This window comes from Apodemus sylvaticus, chromosome 22 (genome assembly GCF_947179515.1).
Source record: "Apodemus sylvaticus chromosome 22, mApoSyl1.1, whole genome shotgun sequence".
Lineage (NCBI taxonomy): Eukaryota > Metazoa > Chordata > Mammalia > Rodentia > Muridae > Apodemus > Apodemus sylvaticus.
Window position 1 is genome coordinate 19146728 of NC_067493.1, and position 17275 is coordinate 19164002.

At 47.6% G+C, this 17275-nt stretch overlaps 1 protein-coding gene across 6 annotated transcripts in view; it reads left to right on the forward strand.

Annotated features, from left to right (window-relative positions):
- The first annotated feature begins 1190 nt into the window (after window positions 1-1190).
- Arhgef18 (Rho/Rac guanine nucleotide exchange factor 18) overlaps window positions 1191-17275 on the forward strand; it is a 159356-nt gene continuing 143271 nt past the window's right edge. Inside the window, exons 1-3 of one of the 6 annotated variants that reach the window (XM_052167796.1) lie at window positions 1191-1309; window positions 2011-2225; window positions 14468-14596. In XM_052167796.1, the coding sequence (XP_052023756.1) occupies window positions 14486-14596 (111 nt within the window). In that variant the 5' untranslated portion in view covers window positions 1191-1309; window positions 2011-2225; window positions 14468-14485. Of the gene's footprint in view, window positions 1310-1846; window positions 2226-14467; window positions 14604-17275 lie in introns of those variants that run through there. The other 5 variants (XM_052167795.1, XM_052167800.1, XM_052167799.1 and 2 more) reach the window with 5 other exon arrangements.

Consider the following 17275-nt stretch of genomic DNA (forward strand, 5'->3'; position numbering starts at 1 on the left):
CCCCCACAGGCTTATGAATCTGAACATTTGGTCCCCAGTGGGTGGTACTGTTTGCAGAGGTTATGGAATCTCTAGCGTACCACGTTGCTGGAGAAAGACCGTCACTTGGGATAGGCCTCCAGAGCCTGCGGCTTCGCCGCCCTTCCGGTTTGCCCTCTGCTTTGCTGGTGAGTAACAATGTGATCTCTCAGCTTCCCTTGCCCTCGCCAGCGTGAAAGGACATCTAGCTCTCTGGAACTGTAAGCCAAAGCAAACTCTCTTCTGTGGCTTTCGCTTGTGGTGCCTCCTGTGTGCTGCGGCATTTCCTCACTATCTCTAGCCTTGCACTGTGTGTGTGTTCACCTGCACATATATACACAGCTCCACATATAGGTACAGAGCCCAGAGTGTAACGTGTGTCTAATTAGGGCTTTCTGCGTAGATAGCATGTGTGTAACTGTGCCCAGCTCCCCATGTCGGTGCAAAGCCCAGTGTATCCACCTAGGAATCTCTGCATGGGTGGACACTGCTGTTTGAACATAACTGTTTCCCAGAGGGCCACATCTGAGGACTCACAAGAGTTTCATGCTAAGAGACCACTCAGTTCCAGTTTGGAGCCAAGTGTGAGCCCTTCTGCTCACCCTTTCAGTCACTGCTGTGCCTGTCCTGGCAGGAGTGAAGATGTTCTATATTCATTCTCATTATTAAGTGTATGTGTGTGTGTTGTGTGTGTGCATATGTGTGCATGTGTGTGCAGATGCCTGTATGTGCAGGTGCCTATATGTGTGTGGATATATGAATGTATATGTGCAGGTGGCTGTGGGTATGTGTGTTTGTCTGTGTGTGGATGTGGGCATGGGTGTGCAATTGTGTTTGAGTGCCTAGAGAGGTCAGAAGGGTACAGGACTGTCTATAGCAGAAATTACAGCAGTTATGAGCCACCCGACAGAGGTGCTGGGAACTGAACTCAGGGCCTCTAGAAGAATAGCAAGCACTCCTAACCACTGATCCATCTCTCCAGCCCTGCTCTTGCCTTCTATTTAAACCTAGACTTAATATCAGGTCTCCAAGAATGGACTTAGAGGGGAGCTGTGGGAGGAACAGGGGCCTTCGGTCCTCTTCCTCATGCAGCGCCACTGAAGAGATGTGCTCTTCCTACTTCTCACTGTTGTGCTCTTCCTACTTCTCACTGTTGTTTCTTTACCCTAGTTGGCCTGGAATGCAGAGGTGCGCCTGCCTCTGCCTGCCCAGAGCTGGGACTATAAGAAGTGTACAGCCACACCCACTTATTTTTTGAGACAAGGTCTCTCCCTGAACCTGGAACACTGAGGTACATTGGGTGGCCTGCCCTCCCCTGGGATTCTCCTATCTGCCGGCTCAGTATTGGAATTATTACTTTATTTAGTCAGGTGGGGGTGGGGATCTAAACGCTGGTGCACTTGCTCGAGTGACAAGCACTTAACACTTTGAGCCATTTCCTAGCCCTCGACTGACTTTCTGAGGAGGAGTCAGTTGCTGGATGGTTTGTTAAGGGACGGCCAGGACTCAGGCTCTCACTGTAACAGCTCCAGTCCCAGTGCATTAGGTAAGAACCTGGACTTAGGCATGGTGGCAGTATTTACACCAGGAGACGGACAGATAGCAAACAGAATGATCACTGTTAGACATTTACAAGCACGGCATTCAGCTCCACGTGTTCCCGTGGGTGCACACACCCACATATATGTGCCTGTCCCGTGTGTGTTCCTGTGTGTGTCTGTCTAGAGCCATGTGACTTGCATGTCCCATGCGCCTTTGTTTGCACGCCTGTGTGTTAGGGTGAGGCCCTCACACCCCGTTCCTCTTCAGCAGTTGGCTCCACAGGAAGCTATTGGGTGGGGGTTCAGTGCTGCTGCTACTGCTGCTGCTGAACCCCCCGCCCCCTTGACTCTCTACTTCCCCACAACACCTACAGCAGGTACAGGCTGAGGCGGACTCCCAGATCCTCACAACCCACCTCTACCTGTTTTCTGCTCTCCTTGCTGCTCCCAGATGCTGCTGCCTGCTGCCCGATATTGATGGAGAAAAACAAAAACAAACAAACAAAAAAAAACGGTAGCTGAAAAAGAGGAAACTGGGCAGAGTTGAGCCATTCTGTGGTTAGCCTGGCCCATGTGTCCCTTGAAACCCTGGCCATGTGACGTGGGAGCTGCAAGAGCTGTTCACAAAGCCAGTTACCTACCAGAGCAAGAATCGGGATCTAACGCGTGAGTAGCCAAGCACACTGAGGAGTGGTGGGTGAGTGGGCACTTTGGGTCCGCAAGTCTGAGAGTCTGTGAGGCAGGAGACTGACTGACTCCTACAGCGGGGACACAACCATAGAGAGTGGGGCAGCTGTCTGCTCCGCAGAGATTGGTAATCCTAAAATGGCCCTGGAGGGTGCTGGGAATATAGCTCAGTAGGTAGGGTGCTTGCTTAGCATCGCAAAGTCCTGGGTTTCATCCCCTGCACTGTGTAAATCAAAGGCGGGTGTTGCCTGCCTGTCAAGCATCGCTTGGGAGATAGGGGCAGCAGGATTCGGAGTTGAGGTTATCCTCAGTTACGTAGGAAGTTCAGAGGTCACCTGGTCTGCAGGAGACCCGCACTGGAGTCTCAAGGAACTTTGTAAGCAAAGCCTGTGTGAGAACAGAGGGTTAGGGGGCCAGGGACAAAAGAGGAAGTTTAAGCTCCTCTCCAGCAGGTGTTCGTTTTTTGTTTTGTTCTGTTTTGTTTTGTTTTTGAATCTGGGTCTCGCCACGCAGTCCAGGCTTGCTTCCAATTCCGGGTGTTCCTACCTGTGCCTCCTGTTCTGGGATGACGGGTATGCACGCATTACCACCACACTGTAGCTTCATCCCTTTGCCTTTCAAAGCATTGGCTCCGGGATTTCATTCAGCCTTGCCTGATACAGGCTTGGAGGACCATGTTTGCAAAGCAAATTTTTAAGGCTGACACCTGCTAAAAAGCAGATCTTTCCAGGTCTTCCCAACCCCAACGGGGACCACCCTTGGCTCAGAAGCCCTTCAGCCTGTGGGGAGTCACTGGTGGCTCTCTCTGTGGCCCAGTCTGAGGAACTTCCCTGCCTGAATAGAGTGAGGAGAGGAGGCAGGCTGTGGTTTGTACCAGGCACACCCATGACTACAGTTTCCTCAGTTTCTGTTGGCTTTGTGCACTCTAGGGTGTAGGAAGGCGACCCCGGGGCCATGTAGAAGTGGATTTAGAGCTGACCACTCTAATGGAGGTGATGAGTTAGGTAGGAGACAGGCTTTGAATGTGGCTCCCACAGGGCTGACCTTCCAAGGGAGCCACCGGGGTTTCTGAGGGGAAATTCAAGTTATGCCCACCTTCGAGCATCCTTCTGTGACTGTAAATTCCTGTACAGGACAGCTTTTCAAGGGTCTTGAAGAGGGCCTTGGGAGATAGCACAGCATAAGAACCTGGGTTCAGCTGGGCGGTGGTGGCGCACGCCTTTAATCCCAGCACTTGGGAAGCAGAGGCCAACGGATTTCTGAGTCTGAGGCCAGCCTGGTCTACAGAGTGAGTTCCAGGACAGCCAGGGCTACACAGAGAAACCCTGTCTCAGGGAAGGGGTGGGGGAAACCGGGGTTCAGCATCCCTAAACTTTTAAAAAAATAAATAAATAAAAATAAAAAGGTTTTGGAGCATGGTGGTGCAGGCCCAATATCTCAGCACTGTGGAGGTAGAGACAGGATCACTGAAGCTCTCTACCCAACTAGTTGAGCTGAATCAGTGAACTTCAAGGAGAATCAGGGAAAGCCTGTCTCAAAAATAAAAATAAAAATAAAAATAAAAATAAGGTGGGGGCCACCAAGATGGTTCAGCAGGTAAAGGCTGAGCCTGATGACCTGCAAGTTGTCCTCCGACCTCTGAACACACTCAGTGGATTGTGTACACACATGCAAATTAATAATTAACTAATCATTAACTAAGTCTACAAATAAGATAGAAAGTGATTATGGGAGACACTACATGTCAACATCCTGCCCCACGCACACACACTTATATACACACACACCAGCATGTACTCATGCATAGATCACACACACACACACACACACACACAGTTAACTGCAACTCCTCGGTGAATCTGGGCTGACCTATTTCAGCCTCCCAGGTCTCCCCAACTCCTAACACGGTGAGTGCCAGAGCATCATTTTGGAGAGGTATGTGTTTGGATCCTAACACTCTGACCTCTGTATGACCTTGTACAACCTCTCTGGGCTTCTATCACGCACCCGAGTGAGAGAAAAGTCCTGAGGTCATGCACGAGAGATCTTTGAGCTTGGTGCCTGGCAAGTTGTAGCAGCTCAGAAAACATCAGTAACCCCACCTTTTCCTTTGCTCTGTGTTCTTGTGGTGAAGCCTTGCTTCCTGGGCTGTCCCACCCACAAAACATGTATATATCACAGACACTTCCTGTGTTTTACCTCAAAAGAAAGCCCAGTGGAGTCGGAGGCGTAGTTTGGTGGTTAAGAGTATTTGCTACTCTTGCAGAGAACCAAGGTTCAGCTCCAAGTACCCACATGGGGTGGCTCACAACCGCCTGTAAATCCAGCTCCAGAGAGCCCAGCACCCTCTTCTGATCTCCAAGGGCACTGCATGTCCAGTTCACATATAGATATGTGTGTGTGTGTGTGTGTACATACATACATGTAGGAAAAACACATACATAAAAAAGAACTAAATCCCTTTTTAAAGACTCATGATAGACCCGCCACTCAGCTAGTCCCACTGCTCCTGTTTCTCTGAGGTTTTCTGTTTCCTTTATCCACTGTCAACCTAAGTCTGAAAAATCCTACATAGTACAAAGTATCCTGAAAGAAGCGGCATCATTCTAATTACTGCCTTCATTGTCTTTTATGTTTGATTTTCTTTATTTTATTCATTCGTTTGTTTTAAAATGTGTTCTATTACATTTCTTTATGTGTAGGTGTGGTATATGTGTGAGTGTGTGTCGAGAACAGAACAATCTGTAGAAATCAGTTCTTTCCTTCCCACCATATCAGTCCTAAGAACCAAACGGAGATTGTCAGACTTGCCGGCATGCACCTTCCCCCAACTGAGCCAAATCGCCAGTGCCATGTTATTTATTTTCGGGATTTTTTTTATGTGGGGGAAGGGAGCACATGAGTACAAATATCCTAGGAAGCCAAAAGACGGAGCTGGAGTCTCTGGAGCTGGATTTACAGTTGCTCATAAGCTACCTGGTAGTAATGCTGACAACCAAACTCAGACGTTCTGGGAGAACAGCACATGTGTGCACACACACACATATACACACACATACACACATGCACACACCGACACTGACACACACATGCACATACACACATGCACACACACATGTACACACTGACACACACCAACACACACTGACACACACATACACACATGCACACACCGACACACACTCATGCACATACTGACACACACATGCGCACACACACAGGCACACATACATACACACATGCACACACTGAGACACACACACACACACAGACACACACGCATGCACACACACACACACAGAGGTCAGGAACAACTTTTAGGATTCGGTTCTTTCCTTCCACCATGTAGGTTCCCGGGGTCCTTGGGCTTGGAGGCCAGAGCCTTTTACCAGCCCTTGTGTTGTCCTTTTGGGACAGTCTTTCCATACACTCCAGCTGGCCTGGGACGCAGAACATAACCAGGCTGACTTCAAACCCATCCGCATCCTCTTGCCTCGGTCTCCCAAGTGCTGAGATCACAGCCACGCAGCCTGCACAGCATCACTTGTTCTAGATTATTACTGGCCATAGTTGTCGTCGATCCCTGACTATGTCTAATTGAGATTGATCGAAGGTATGTGAGCCTGGGGGAAATTGTGTATGGGACAGCTATCACCATGGTTTCAGGAAGCCACTCGGGACATTCAAACGCACTCCGTGGGCTGGAGTGATGGTCATTTGGTAAAGGGAAACAGATTAGTTACTAACTCAAGAGCCACCCATAATCCATCCAGGCCAAACTAAGGAAAAGCAGCACTAAAAGCTTTGGAACAGTTTTACCAAGAGAGAGACTAGATTTGAATTCTCTTCTTGTTTTCTGTAATCTCCTGACTGTCTGTTGTCTGAGTCTGAATCCGTGCTTGACTGTATGTTGCCTTGTAAATCCATCCCCATGTCTGCGTGTCTGTGACTAAGTGCTCTACTCTGTATTTATCTGGAAACAGACCTATGAGCCTATGTTGTAACCTCACTTATGGTGGGTATTTGTCTTATAAGGTTCCTTCAGCCTATTTGCTGATTAATACACTAAGCTGAACCGTCGTACGTGAGATGCTTGACCACACTCTGGTCCATCACAGAGAGCCTTTGGGTCCTCAGTGGTGCCCCTTCTCTCTCTGTTCCTTACCTCTCTTGTTTTTCTTCCTTCCCTTGGTCTTCCTTCCTTTCCTCTTCCTCCCCTCCCCCTTCCCTCCTCCCCCGCACCTTGTTCCAAGGGGAAGAGAGCAATCAGTCAAAGTCAAACACACACACACACACACACACACACACACACACACAGGGGACACAGAGCGAGAAGACCAGAGAGAGACCTCTGGGATTATTTAGGTTCTGGAGAGGAGGAAGGGATTCAGAATCACCTCTGGCTTGGTCTCTTGCAGTTGGGGCAGAGGCAGGGTGGGGTGGAGACAGGATCATAGATTGTCCCAGGTTTTCAGATACAGTGGTAGGAAATCGTGTGCCCCACACCACTATTCAGGAATTTGCTTTAACTGCAGTATTGCCTGAGTTTCATAGACTATTCAGTCTTTTATTATGAGGGAGGGGGACTATGTAAAATGAGTTTGCTTTAATGTAAGCTCCTGAGGGTGTCCTGAACCAAGTAGGTGGAGCCTGGAGTTTGGGGGACATTCGAAATGAAGCCAAACATGGGGCTCCTGCCACCAGGGGGCAGCACGTGCACGGACAAGTGTAAGTCTGTCATGTACCTGCACGTACACAGCTTCCAAATCCACCTATTTTATTATTTATTATTATTTGTTGTTAGCATTCAAAGAAATGATGTGCGTTGTAAACTTTTCCAACATGCCATATTTTGCTTGTTTACATTTCCATCCCAATTGTATTCCCTCCCAATCTATCCTCTTTTCTTGCTCCCTTCAAATAGTTTCCATTTCTGCTTTTTTATTATATATATATTCAAATATATCATTACTCTCGATTTCCTCCTTTCCCTAGCTCTGACTTCTTTCTCCCCATACTATACTATTCCCTCTCCTCTCTCTCTCTCTCTCTCTCTCTCTCTCTCTCTCTCTCTCTCGCTCTGACAGTTTCATGTAGTCCAGATTGACCTCAAACTTTATGTAGCCTTTCTTTGTATTTTCACACCCTATGTACATATAAGCATATGTATGTATGTATGTATGTATGCATGTACACATATATGCTCTAGATTATGCATGTGAAAGAAAGCATGTAACATTTCTATTCCTGGCTCTGCTGTACTTCACTCTTGGTGATCTTCAATTCCATCCACTGTTCTATGAATGATAATTTCATTCTTCACAGCTACATGAAGTTTTCAGTCCATTTTAGCCTGGAACTTTTGATGTTCCTGCCTCCACCTCTTGAAAACTGAGAGTCGCACTGTCTACAACCACACCCCGCTCCACCTTGATGCTCAGAGGTGGGTCTCCCTGCAAAAGTTAAAATTCAACACTTAAGCTAGGCATGGTGGTTCACACCTGTCAACCCAACTGTGAGGAGACAGAGGCAGGAGTCAAGAGGATTAGGAATTCCTATAGTAAAGGATTAGGGTCATCCTCTACTATATAATACTGTTGACCAGCCTGGAATACTTGAGATCTTGTTTCCAAAAAGTCAGTTGCCTAGCATGAAAGAGGCCCAGGGTTCTGTTCTCAGTACCACATATACCAGGCATGGTGGTACACATGTGTCATCTCAGCACCCAAGAGGTTAAAGGAGAAAGGTCAGAGGTTAAGGGTCATCCTCAACTACACAGTGAATTCCAGGTTGATCTGGGTTACTCAAGATCTCTTCTAAAAGAGAATCTACATTCTCCCTCATATGTACATCCTATCCTACAATGCACACAAGTATACATGTAAACAGCTGTATAGTGTAGACACGGAATAGCATTGATGGAGCTAAGGGTGAGCTTAGATGATGAGGAAGGGCATGAACCAAGAGAGAGGATGGAGAGCTACCGGGTTTTCCCAGTTTCCTAGTTTCAACGCTGCCATGTTCTTGGTGTTCTGTGTGTGGTGTATAAGCACACAGAGGTGTAATTGGTTGGGAAATTGGATGCTCACCGCTCAATGAGAGGTTACACTGACAGCACAGTAGTCACGGAGAAGCACCAAGTGGGGCCCAGGGTGGGTGTTGTTGACGTGAGTGGCTTCCCTAAACCAGTTGTAGGATCCTTTTATTTGTAAGTTACTCAGAACAAAGAGATTTGTTTGGGTTTCAAAAATTAACATGAAAAGAAAAGCAAGAGCTAGAGAGATGACTTAGGAGGTGACACACGGGGCTTTGCAAGTTTGAGGATGTAAGTTTGGGCCCCAGGACCCATGCTGAGCATTGTGGTGTGTACTTATAACCCCAGCTCTGGACAGTCCGAGTCAGACAGACAGACAGACAGACAGACCACTAGCCAGCCAGTATAGCCTAATGGGGGAGCTTCAGGCTAATGAAAGATACTGTCCCAAAAATAGTATGAACATTGATCCTCAGAACTGACTCTGAGATTGATTCTGACCTTCAAATGTATATTTAAGCACACGTGTACGCCATATACAAGACTCACACAATCACAAAACTGTGTACATGTCTATGTAGTATGTATATGTAATAGAAAATATTCATATTTTCTATGTCAATAGATAATTGCCCTGTCGAACACACAATGCATTGCACACGAGCACAGAAATACAGAGAGAGACAGACTGACAGACCTAGCCAAGCTCCCCTCAGATGCGGGGTGGGCTTATCTTCTCTCAGGAATGTCTTGTTGGGCCAGCGTGAGTGGCCCCCTGGATGTGAGCTGAAGGTGGCCTGGAGGTGCCGAGCCTGGCCTTGCCCGTAGCCCCAGGATCTGCCCCTCTCCACTGTTACAATGTCTAGCTCTCCTCCTCCAACCCAGGCTCCCATAAGCTGATGTCTCTGGCAGGCCTTGGAGGCAGTCTCCGCCCCCCTTGCTGGCAGCCCGGTTCTGGCAGGGATCCCCAGTCTAAGCTTCTGCTCCCTTGGGGCCCGAGCTGGACACCCTACTCACATGCATGAGGTACCGATGGCTGACTCGGTGCTCAACCACTCCTGGCCGGCTCTCTCCAAGCTGTGGCTGAAGCGATGGGCATTTAAGCGAGGTAAGGAGGCAAGCAGTGGACCGCCACCCAGGCAGAAACCCCTAAACCACTGGCTTCTCATCCTCACGGGAGGTTTTTTTTTGTTTTGATTTGTTTTGCTTTTTCTTAGCTGGTTGACAGGTTTTGCCCAAGTCAACCTCAGAGACCATGACCGCCAAATTTCCCCAGAGCACAGAGGACCTTCATGAACATTGGGCTCCCTGTTTTCTCAAAGAAAACATTTCCCAAAGGCTCTGCGAGAAACTTACAGCAGGAAAAATCCACCATATCGCTAGCTGATGAGCTTCCTTCTGGAGCTTGGCTACTTAGCACGGGTCCCTAGCATCTGGCTCCTGGAACTGACAGGACAAGTAAATCAGCAAGGTAGCCAGTTCAAATGGAGAGATTTGAGAGGATGTGGGACATAGCAGTAGGGTGCTTGCCTAGCTTTCCTGAGGTTCCCACCCCAGCACTCTGCGGCTTGGTCGCCATGCTAGCACTCAGGAGGTAGAAACAGGAGGATCAAGAGTTTAAGGTCATCTTTGGCTACATAGTTGAATTCAAGGCCAGCAGGGACTCTATGAGATTATGCCTCAAAAAAGAAAGAGAAAAGAAGATTTTAAATTCTGAAGCATGCACACTTATGTAAGCAAACACACACACACACACACACGCACGCACACACTGGTTCATGTTCCTTCTAGGGTAGCCAGGGCCTTGGTTTAACTATGTAGGGATTAGGTTCTTATATCACATTCCCTGTGGCTTTCATGAGCACTCCTTAGGAAGAGACTTATGCTCTGTTCCCTCCTCCCTCTTTCCCTCCCTCCCTCCCTCCCTCCTGTCCTTCCTCCCTCTCTTTCTTCTTATCCTTTGAGAGAGCATCTCACAAAACCCAGGCTGGCCTCCAATTTCACTATTTAGTCAAGGATCCTCCTACCTTGAACTGATGATGGCCCCATTGGTTTTCTGGTCCCCCGTGCCTCCATCTTCCCATAACTGCTGGTGAGACCTGGTCTATCCTAGCCCCCTGCAGATATCATATGTTTTCTTGTTCAGGGTATCATATGCTTCTGTGATGAAGGGAACTGTGTATGGAGAGTATACCAGGTCATCTGATTCACACAGTGTCCTTGTGCTGGAGCCACAAGACCCAGAGTCTATGGCTGGGGCTGGAGAGAGAAGTGGCCTGGAAACTCGGGTGCAGTTAAGGAGAAGTCATCAAGAGGGAGTGACTGCCGGTGGTTGGCCTTCATTGAGGCTGGGTTCAGCGAAGCTGAGTAGCTTGCTCCCACAGCCAGCACATTCCAAAGGACCTGGCGTGTGAAACCGATTCAGTTCTGGGGTCGCCTTCTGCGATGATAAGTTCTGATCATTACACAAAGATGCCCATGTGGGCAGTGCCAAAGCCAGGGGAGGGTACTAAACCCATCTGGAGGGGTAACCTGAGAGAATTAGCCCACGGGACCTGGATCACTAAGGTGTCCTCCTGCGGCCTGGGTCTTAGATCCTGGCCATCCAGCACGCCTTGTTTTTGGGGTTCAAGCAGGTTGCGATTATGATTTGTAGACCAGCAGGCAGGTGGGGGAGTGAACTGTACGCGCGGACAGTGACTGTTACACCCTTTTATGGCTGAGGCCGCAGGGGCTGGTGGGGGAGGAGGATGCTGCCCTTGGCCTGAACCTAGGCTGAGAGGCTGCTCATTACTGAAAAGCCAAGGGTCCTGAGTCCCTTTCCCTGTGCAGACCTTGCCTCCTCTAGCTTTGTTAGGTGACTCCCTGTTTCTCTGGTTGTTAGTCCTAAAGTGCTGGGGGGAAAAGACAACATGTGAGTTTGTGCGTGTGTGTGAGAGAGATTCGTCTGTCTCTACCCTCAAAGCAATGGGATTGCAAGCATTCTTATAGCCTTGTGTGGCTTTTTACACAGATGCTGGGCCTTTAAGCATGGCCAGCATCTGTGTGAAAGGGGCATTTCCCATGCCCCTTTAAGACTCTGTAACTGACTGTCTGGGTCCCACATAGGACCCCTTAGGGAAATAACGGGGCTAAACTACAGAGCCAGGCAAAATGCAAAAGATGGCTGAGACCTGCTGTGCCCCCATGCCCCAGGGCAGAGGGGCTCTCTGTTCTCTCCCCTCAGACACTACAGTATCACCTTCTGCTCATAATTCTAAGTTACTTTGTAGTCAGTGAAGATACAATATTCTATATCTACTCCCTTGCTGTCTGGCCTCTGAGCCTCAGTTCTGCCCACTTACATCTGAAAGAGCCCTGCAGATTGCCATCTCCCAAATGTACATCTTTCCATCTGGCTAATCCACCCACCTACCCAACTGTCTACCCATCTATCCAAGCAGCCCACCACCAAACCAGCCAGCCTGGGATCTAGCCAGTAAACTAGCTAACTGTCCTATCGGTTTTTCTATCCTTCCTTTGATTCATCCGTCCAGTCATCCTTAAATCCATTCTTTCTTTCTTCTATACAGCCTGCCATCTAACTAACGAACCATTCCAGTGGATAGCAACTATTACCATCTACCCACTCACTCATGTAACCGTGCATCTTCTATCTGACTGCCACCCAGCCAAGCCTACAGTCTAGCCAGTCCCAGGTCCATCCACATCCTATCCAGTCACCCATCCACTCCCCTAATCATTATCCATCTACTCAAGCAACCACTCATCAACTATCTATTCATCCATACATTTAGCCACATCACCAATTTATCTGTCAACCTGTCAAACAATCTTCCTGCCACCTACCATCTATTCAGTCATTTACATACCCTTCCATTCATTTATCTACCTGTCTATCCATTCATCAGACTTTTAATTCATCTTCTCCCAACTTGGCAGTTTGATGATAATATTCTCTCTCTCTCTCTCTCTCTCTCTCTCGTGTGCGCACGCGCGCGGTGTGCTCACTCCCCTGTGTGTGTCTTTCTCTGTCCCTGTTTATATTATATAATATATATATAATATATAAATATAGGCATATATAAAGCATGTATAAATACATATAATCATGTGTATGTATGATGTATCAGGTCGCTGAGGAGGCTAGAGATTGATGTCAGCCTTCTTTCTCTACTTTTTTGAAACAGGGTTTCTCTGTGTAGCCCTGGCTATCCTGGAACTCACTCTGTAGACCAGGCTGGCCTCAAATTCACAGGAATCCACCTATCTCTGTCTCCCAAGTATGCTATATCTACTTTATTAAGGTGTGAGATGCCACCACTACCACCTGCCTTTTTTAAAAAAAAATTAGTTTTATGTGTAGGAGTATTTGCCTGTTTGTATGTCTGTGTAACATGTGTGTGCAGTTCCCACACAGGCCAAGAATCTGTCTCCTAGGACTGAACTTACAAGCAGTTGCTAGCTGTTGTGTGGGTTCTGGGAGTTGAACCTAAGTCTTCTAGACGAGCAACCAGTGCTTTTAACTACTTCTCCATGTCTCTACCTTAGTTTTTGACACATGGTCTCCCACTGAGCCAGGACCTCGCTGTTTCTGCTTGTCTGGCCAATGAACTTTGAGAATCTGCCTGCCTCTGCTCCCCCAGTGCTGGAGTAATAAACTTGTGTTCCTGCATCTGGATGTACTGGGAATCCAAACTCAGATCTTTACACTTGCAGGGCGGGTGCTTTACTGACTGAGCCATCTGCCCTGCCCTGAACCCTTATTTGAACTCAGAAATACCTAGATTTCATTCCATTTCTACCTTGTGCCATTTGTGTGTGACTCTGGCGCATGCTCCCCTTATTCCATTTTCCACCCTTTAAAGTGAGGTGTCAGAGAGGTGTGGAGAGGACACAATAATCAGACCTGCACACTGAGCTCAGCACCGATGCAAGTATCAAGGTGGTGATCGGTCCCTAAGAGCTTTGCCCGCGATGCTAGGATATACACTCAGCCTGACAGCAGGATCCCATGAAGGTATGATGGCTGAATAGGTCGATCTATGACAGCAGGATTAGTGTCTAACCTGATTGCAGGATGAGGCACATAGTATGACTGAGACTTTGGCTTTGTCTGTGAGACCAGGTAGAGCTCGTGTTTGTATGATCCCAGGATGAGGGCTCAGTCTATGACACCAGGATTAGGGTTGAACCTATAATAGGAGGGTAAGACAAGGTGCATAACACCAAGATTATGGCTCAGAATGTAACATCAGGATGAGAGCTCAGTCTATGACACTGGAATTGATGCCCATCCAGACACCATCTGTCAAATGAGGACTTGTTGCCGGAGTCAGTGTCACCATGAATCCACTCAGGTTCCTAGGAACAAAGAGTTTTCAGCAGGAAAGAGCTTCATTTCTGGCTGACTAGAAATGTCTGCTACAGGCAAAGGTTAGGGAACAGGTGTCATGTTGGCTTCAAGGTTTTTTTTTTTCATCGCAGCTCCTCCTCACCATCCCCATTTGTCTTGCCTACTTGTCTCACAGCTGTGATAAAACACCCAACAAAAAGCGCCCTCAGGAAGTAAGGGTTTGCTTTTTCTCTGTGTCTCTCTGTGTCTCTCTCTGTCTCTGTTTTCTGTCTATATCTGTCCCCCTCTACCTTGTGCTTGTAGATAAGGATGTGAACTCTCAGCTACTGCCCCAGCATTGTACTGTGCTGCCTTCCTGCTGTCGCACTTCCACACCATAATGGTTGTGTGTGTGTGTGTCTGTGTGTCTGTGTGTCTGTGTGTGTATGATTATTCTGGCTCAGTTTAAGGGTGACGTCCACTATGGTAGAGAAAGCATATCAGCGGCAACTTGAGGCAGCTGGATACATCGCAACTACAATCAGGAAGTAGAGGGTAATGAACAAGGTGCCTGGCTCACTTTCTCATTTTTCACCAGCCCAGGGCCACAGCTTTGAATGGTGCCACCCAGAGTGAACAAGTCTTCCTGTCTCAGTTAACCTAATCAAGATCATCCCTCACAGGCATGTCTGGAAGCTTGTCTTACAGCTGATTCTCGATCCTGTCAAGTTGACAATCAGTATTAACCACCACACCATTGTCCGGGGCAAGCAGGGACAGGTACAGAGTCAAGTCCTAGCTTCCCCTGTCCAGGAGGAAGTCCTGATCCCTTTATTCCTCCCTTCTGTACAGGCTCTGAGCCCAAGCCATATGCCCAGCCCTTGGACTCTGGAGCAGCAGCCTCAACCACCAAGGGTAGCCGTGGACCCAGGAAACCTGAGAATCCAGATTTCTTCTCAACCATGGCGGATGAGCAGGCAGGTATTAGGTGGGTGAGATGGGCAGGAGACAATGGCAGCAAGCACACTCGGTTCAGTGCCGTGGTTTGTTCGGTGCTTGAGATACATTATTTCACAGAGCCTACTTGGGCTTGGCTAGGGCTGGGGTCTTAACAATGGCCCTCATGACAATTCCCAGCATTCTTCTTGAGAAAACTAGTACTAGAGTAGAGGTGAGATATATAGGAGGATAATCCTAAGAGAAAAGACACCGAGGAAGGTCATTACGAATATAATTCCATTCCAGCTCTGCAGGGACAGACAGTGACTGTTGAGTCCCCCAGGGACTGAGATGATATATTAGTTCATTTTCCATTAATATAATAAAATACCTGAGTCTTGACTCAGCTGCACTATAAAGGGAAGCTCCTGGATTTTTTACAAAGCACATTTCTTCTGTACATATGTGTATGTGTGAGCATATAAGTGGAAGACAACCTCAGCTAGCAGTGCGTGGATGCCATCTGCGATGGTTTCTGACACAGAATCTTTCCTTCACTCAGAACTCACCAGCTGGTGTAGGGAGCGGGAAAGTTGGGATCAAGTGTTCTGGGCTCTTGGCTGAAGAAACAACAGCAAGTTCAGCAAGTTTATTACATAGAGTTGAACAGAGAGATGAGGTCATTTCATTCAGCTGGACAAGGGGACGGGGCTAATATACACAGATACAGGAGGCAGGGTTTATAGTATACAGGTGGATCAGGAAGACAGATTCAGCTCATCTCAGTAGGCGCAATCCCACAGGGGAGGCGGACTTCAGGCCGTAAGTATCCACGGGAGAAAGTTAGGTGGACATTTTCTGCATGTCCTGTTAATATTCCTCCTTGGTCCCCCAAGAAAGGCTATGCCATCCCTCTGAACCAGAAGAGCTGGGGTCGTGTCACTGTTGCCTGTATCACTGCTGCCTTTGTCACTGTTGCCCATGTCACTGTTGCCTTTGTCACTGTTACCCGTGTCACTGTTGCTGTGTCACTGTTCCCTGTGTCACTGTTGCCCATGTCACTGTTACCTTTGTCAATGTAGCCTGTGTCACTGTTGCCTGTGTTCCCTGTATCACTATTGCCTGTATCACTGTTCCCTGTGTCACTGTTGCCCATGTCACTGTTGCCTTTGTCAATGTTGCCTATGTCACTGTTGCCTGTGTCACTGTTGCCTGTGTCACTGTTGCCTTTGTCAATGTTCCCTGTGTCACTGTTGCCTGTGTCACTGTTGCCTTTGTCAATGTTGCCTGTGTCACTGTTGCCCGTGTCACTGTTGCCTTTGTCAATGTTCCCTGTGTCACTGTTCCCTGTGTCACTGTTGCCTTTGTCATTGTTGCCTGTGTCACTGTTGCCTTTCTCACTGTTGCCTTTGTCAATGTTTCCTGTGTCACTGTTGCCTGTGTTCCCTGTATCACCGTTTCGCATGTCACTGTTGCCTGTGTCACTGTTCCCTGTGTCATTGTTGCCTTTCTCACTATTGCCCATGTCACTGTTGCCTTTGTCACTGTTGCCCGTGTCACTGTTGCCTGTGACACTGTTCCCTGTATCATTGTTCCCCATGTCACTATTGCCTGTGTCACTGTTGCCTTTGTCACTATTGCCTGTGTCACTGTTACCTTTGTCACTGTTGCTTATGTCACTGTTGCCTTTGTCAACAGTTGACTCACTCCAGACCTCCTCTGCTTGGTAAAAGGACACCAACTCAGATGGGTAGGGAAGGAAGGTAGATGTGAAAGGAGTTAAAGAAGGGTAATAAATATTGTAAAATTTCCAAAGAACTAATACAAATTGAAATTTGGAAAAAAATACACACACATACACACACGTGTGTGTGTGTGTGTGTGTGTGTGTGTGTGTATTTTTTTCCCAGAAAAAAATCTGAGTTCCTGTGACTCATTGGTTAGGTCTTTTATTAGCTTCCCATCATTATGATGAGATACCTGAAATAGATACACTTATTATCAGAAACTATTTATTTTGGCTCATGGTTCTAGAGGTTTCAGTCCAAGATCAAGCAGTTTGCTAGGAGTGTAAACAAACCACTAAACTCATGAATGGGCCAAAAGCAGAAAGAGAATCTGAGGTAAAACCACACAAATTCTTAGAACATCCCCCACAATTACCTAAAGACCTCCTATCAATCCCTGCTATTAAAACTTCCACCACTGAATAGCACCACCATGGATCAAGCTATTAACACCCAGACCTCTGCCATATAATACTTACATTTAAGCTATAGCAAGTTGTAACATCAATCCTATCAGGACTTATGTGGGAAGGAAAACTTGTATCTCAAAATAGGAAACCAGAGAGGTTGGGTTATGTCACAGTCAGTAAAGTACTTGCTTTGTAAGCATGAATTTGATTCCCTGAACTCTCATTAACTACATACAGGGAGAGAGGGAGGCAAGGAAGGAGGGAAGGAAGGAAGGAAGGAAGGAAGGAAGGAAGGAAGGAAGGAAGGAAGGAAGGAAGGAAGCTAGGTCTGAGTCAGTGACAGTTCAGTGATAAGGTGCTTTCTGACAAGTCTGAAGACCTAAGTTCGATCCTCAGGACCCCCATGGTAGAAGGAGAGAACTGACTCCCGAAAGTTGTCCTCTGATCTCTACACATGTGCCATGGCAAACTTACACACAAATACACCACACACACACATTAATCTATGTGTTATTAAGCTCTTA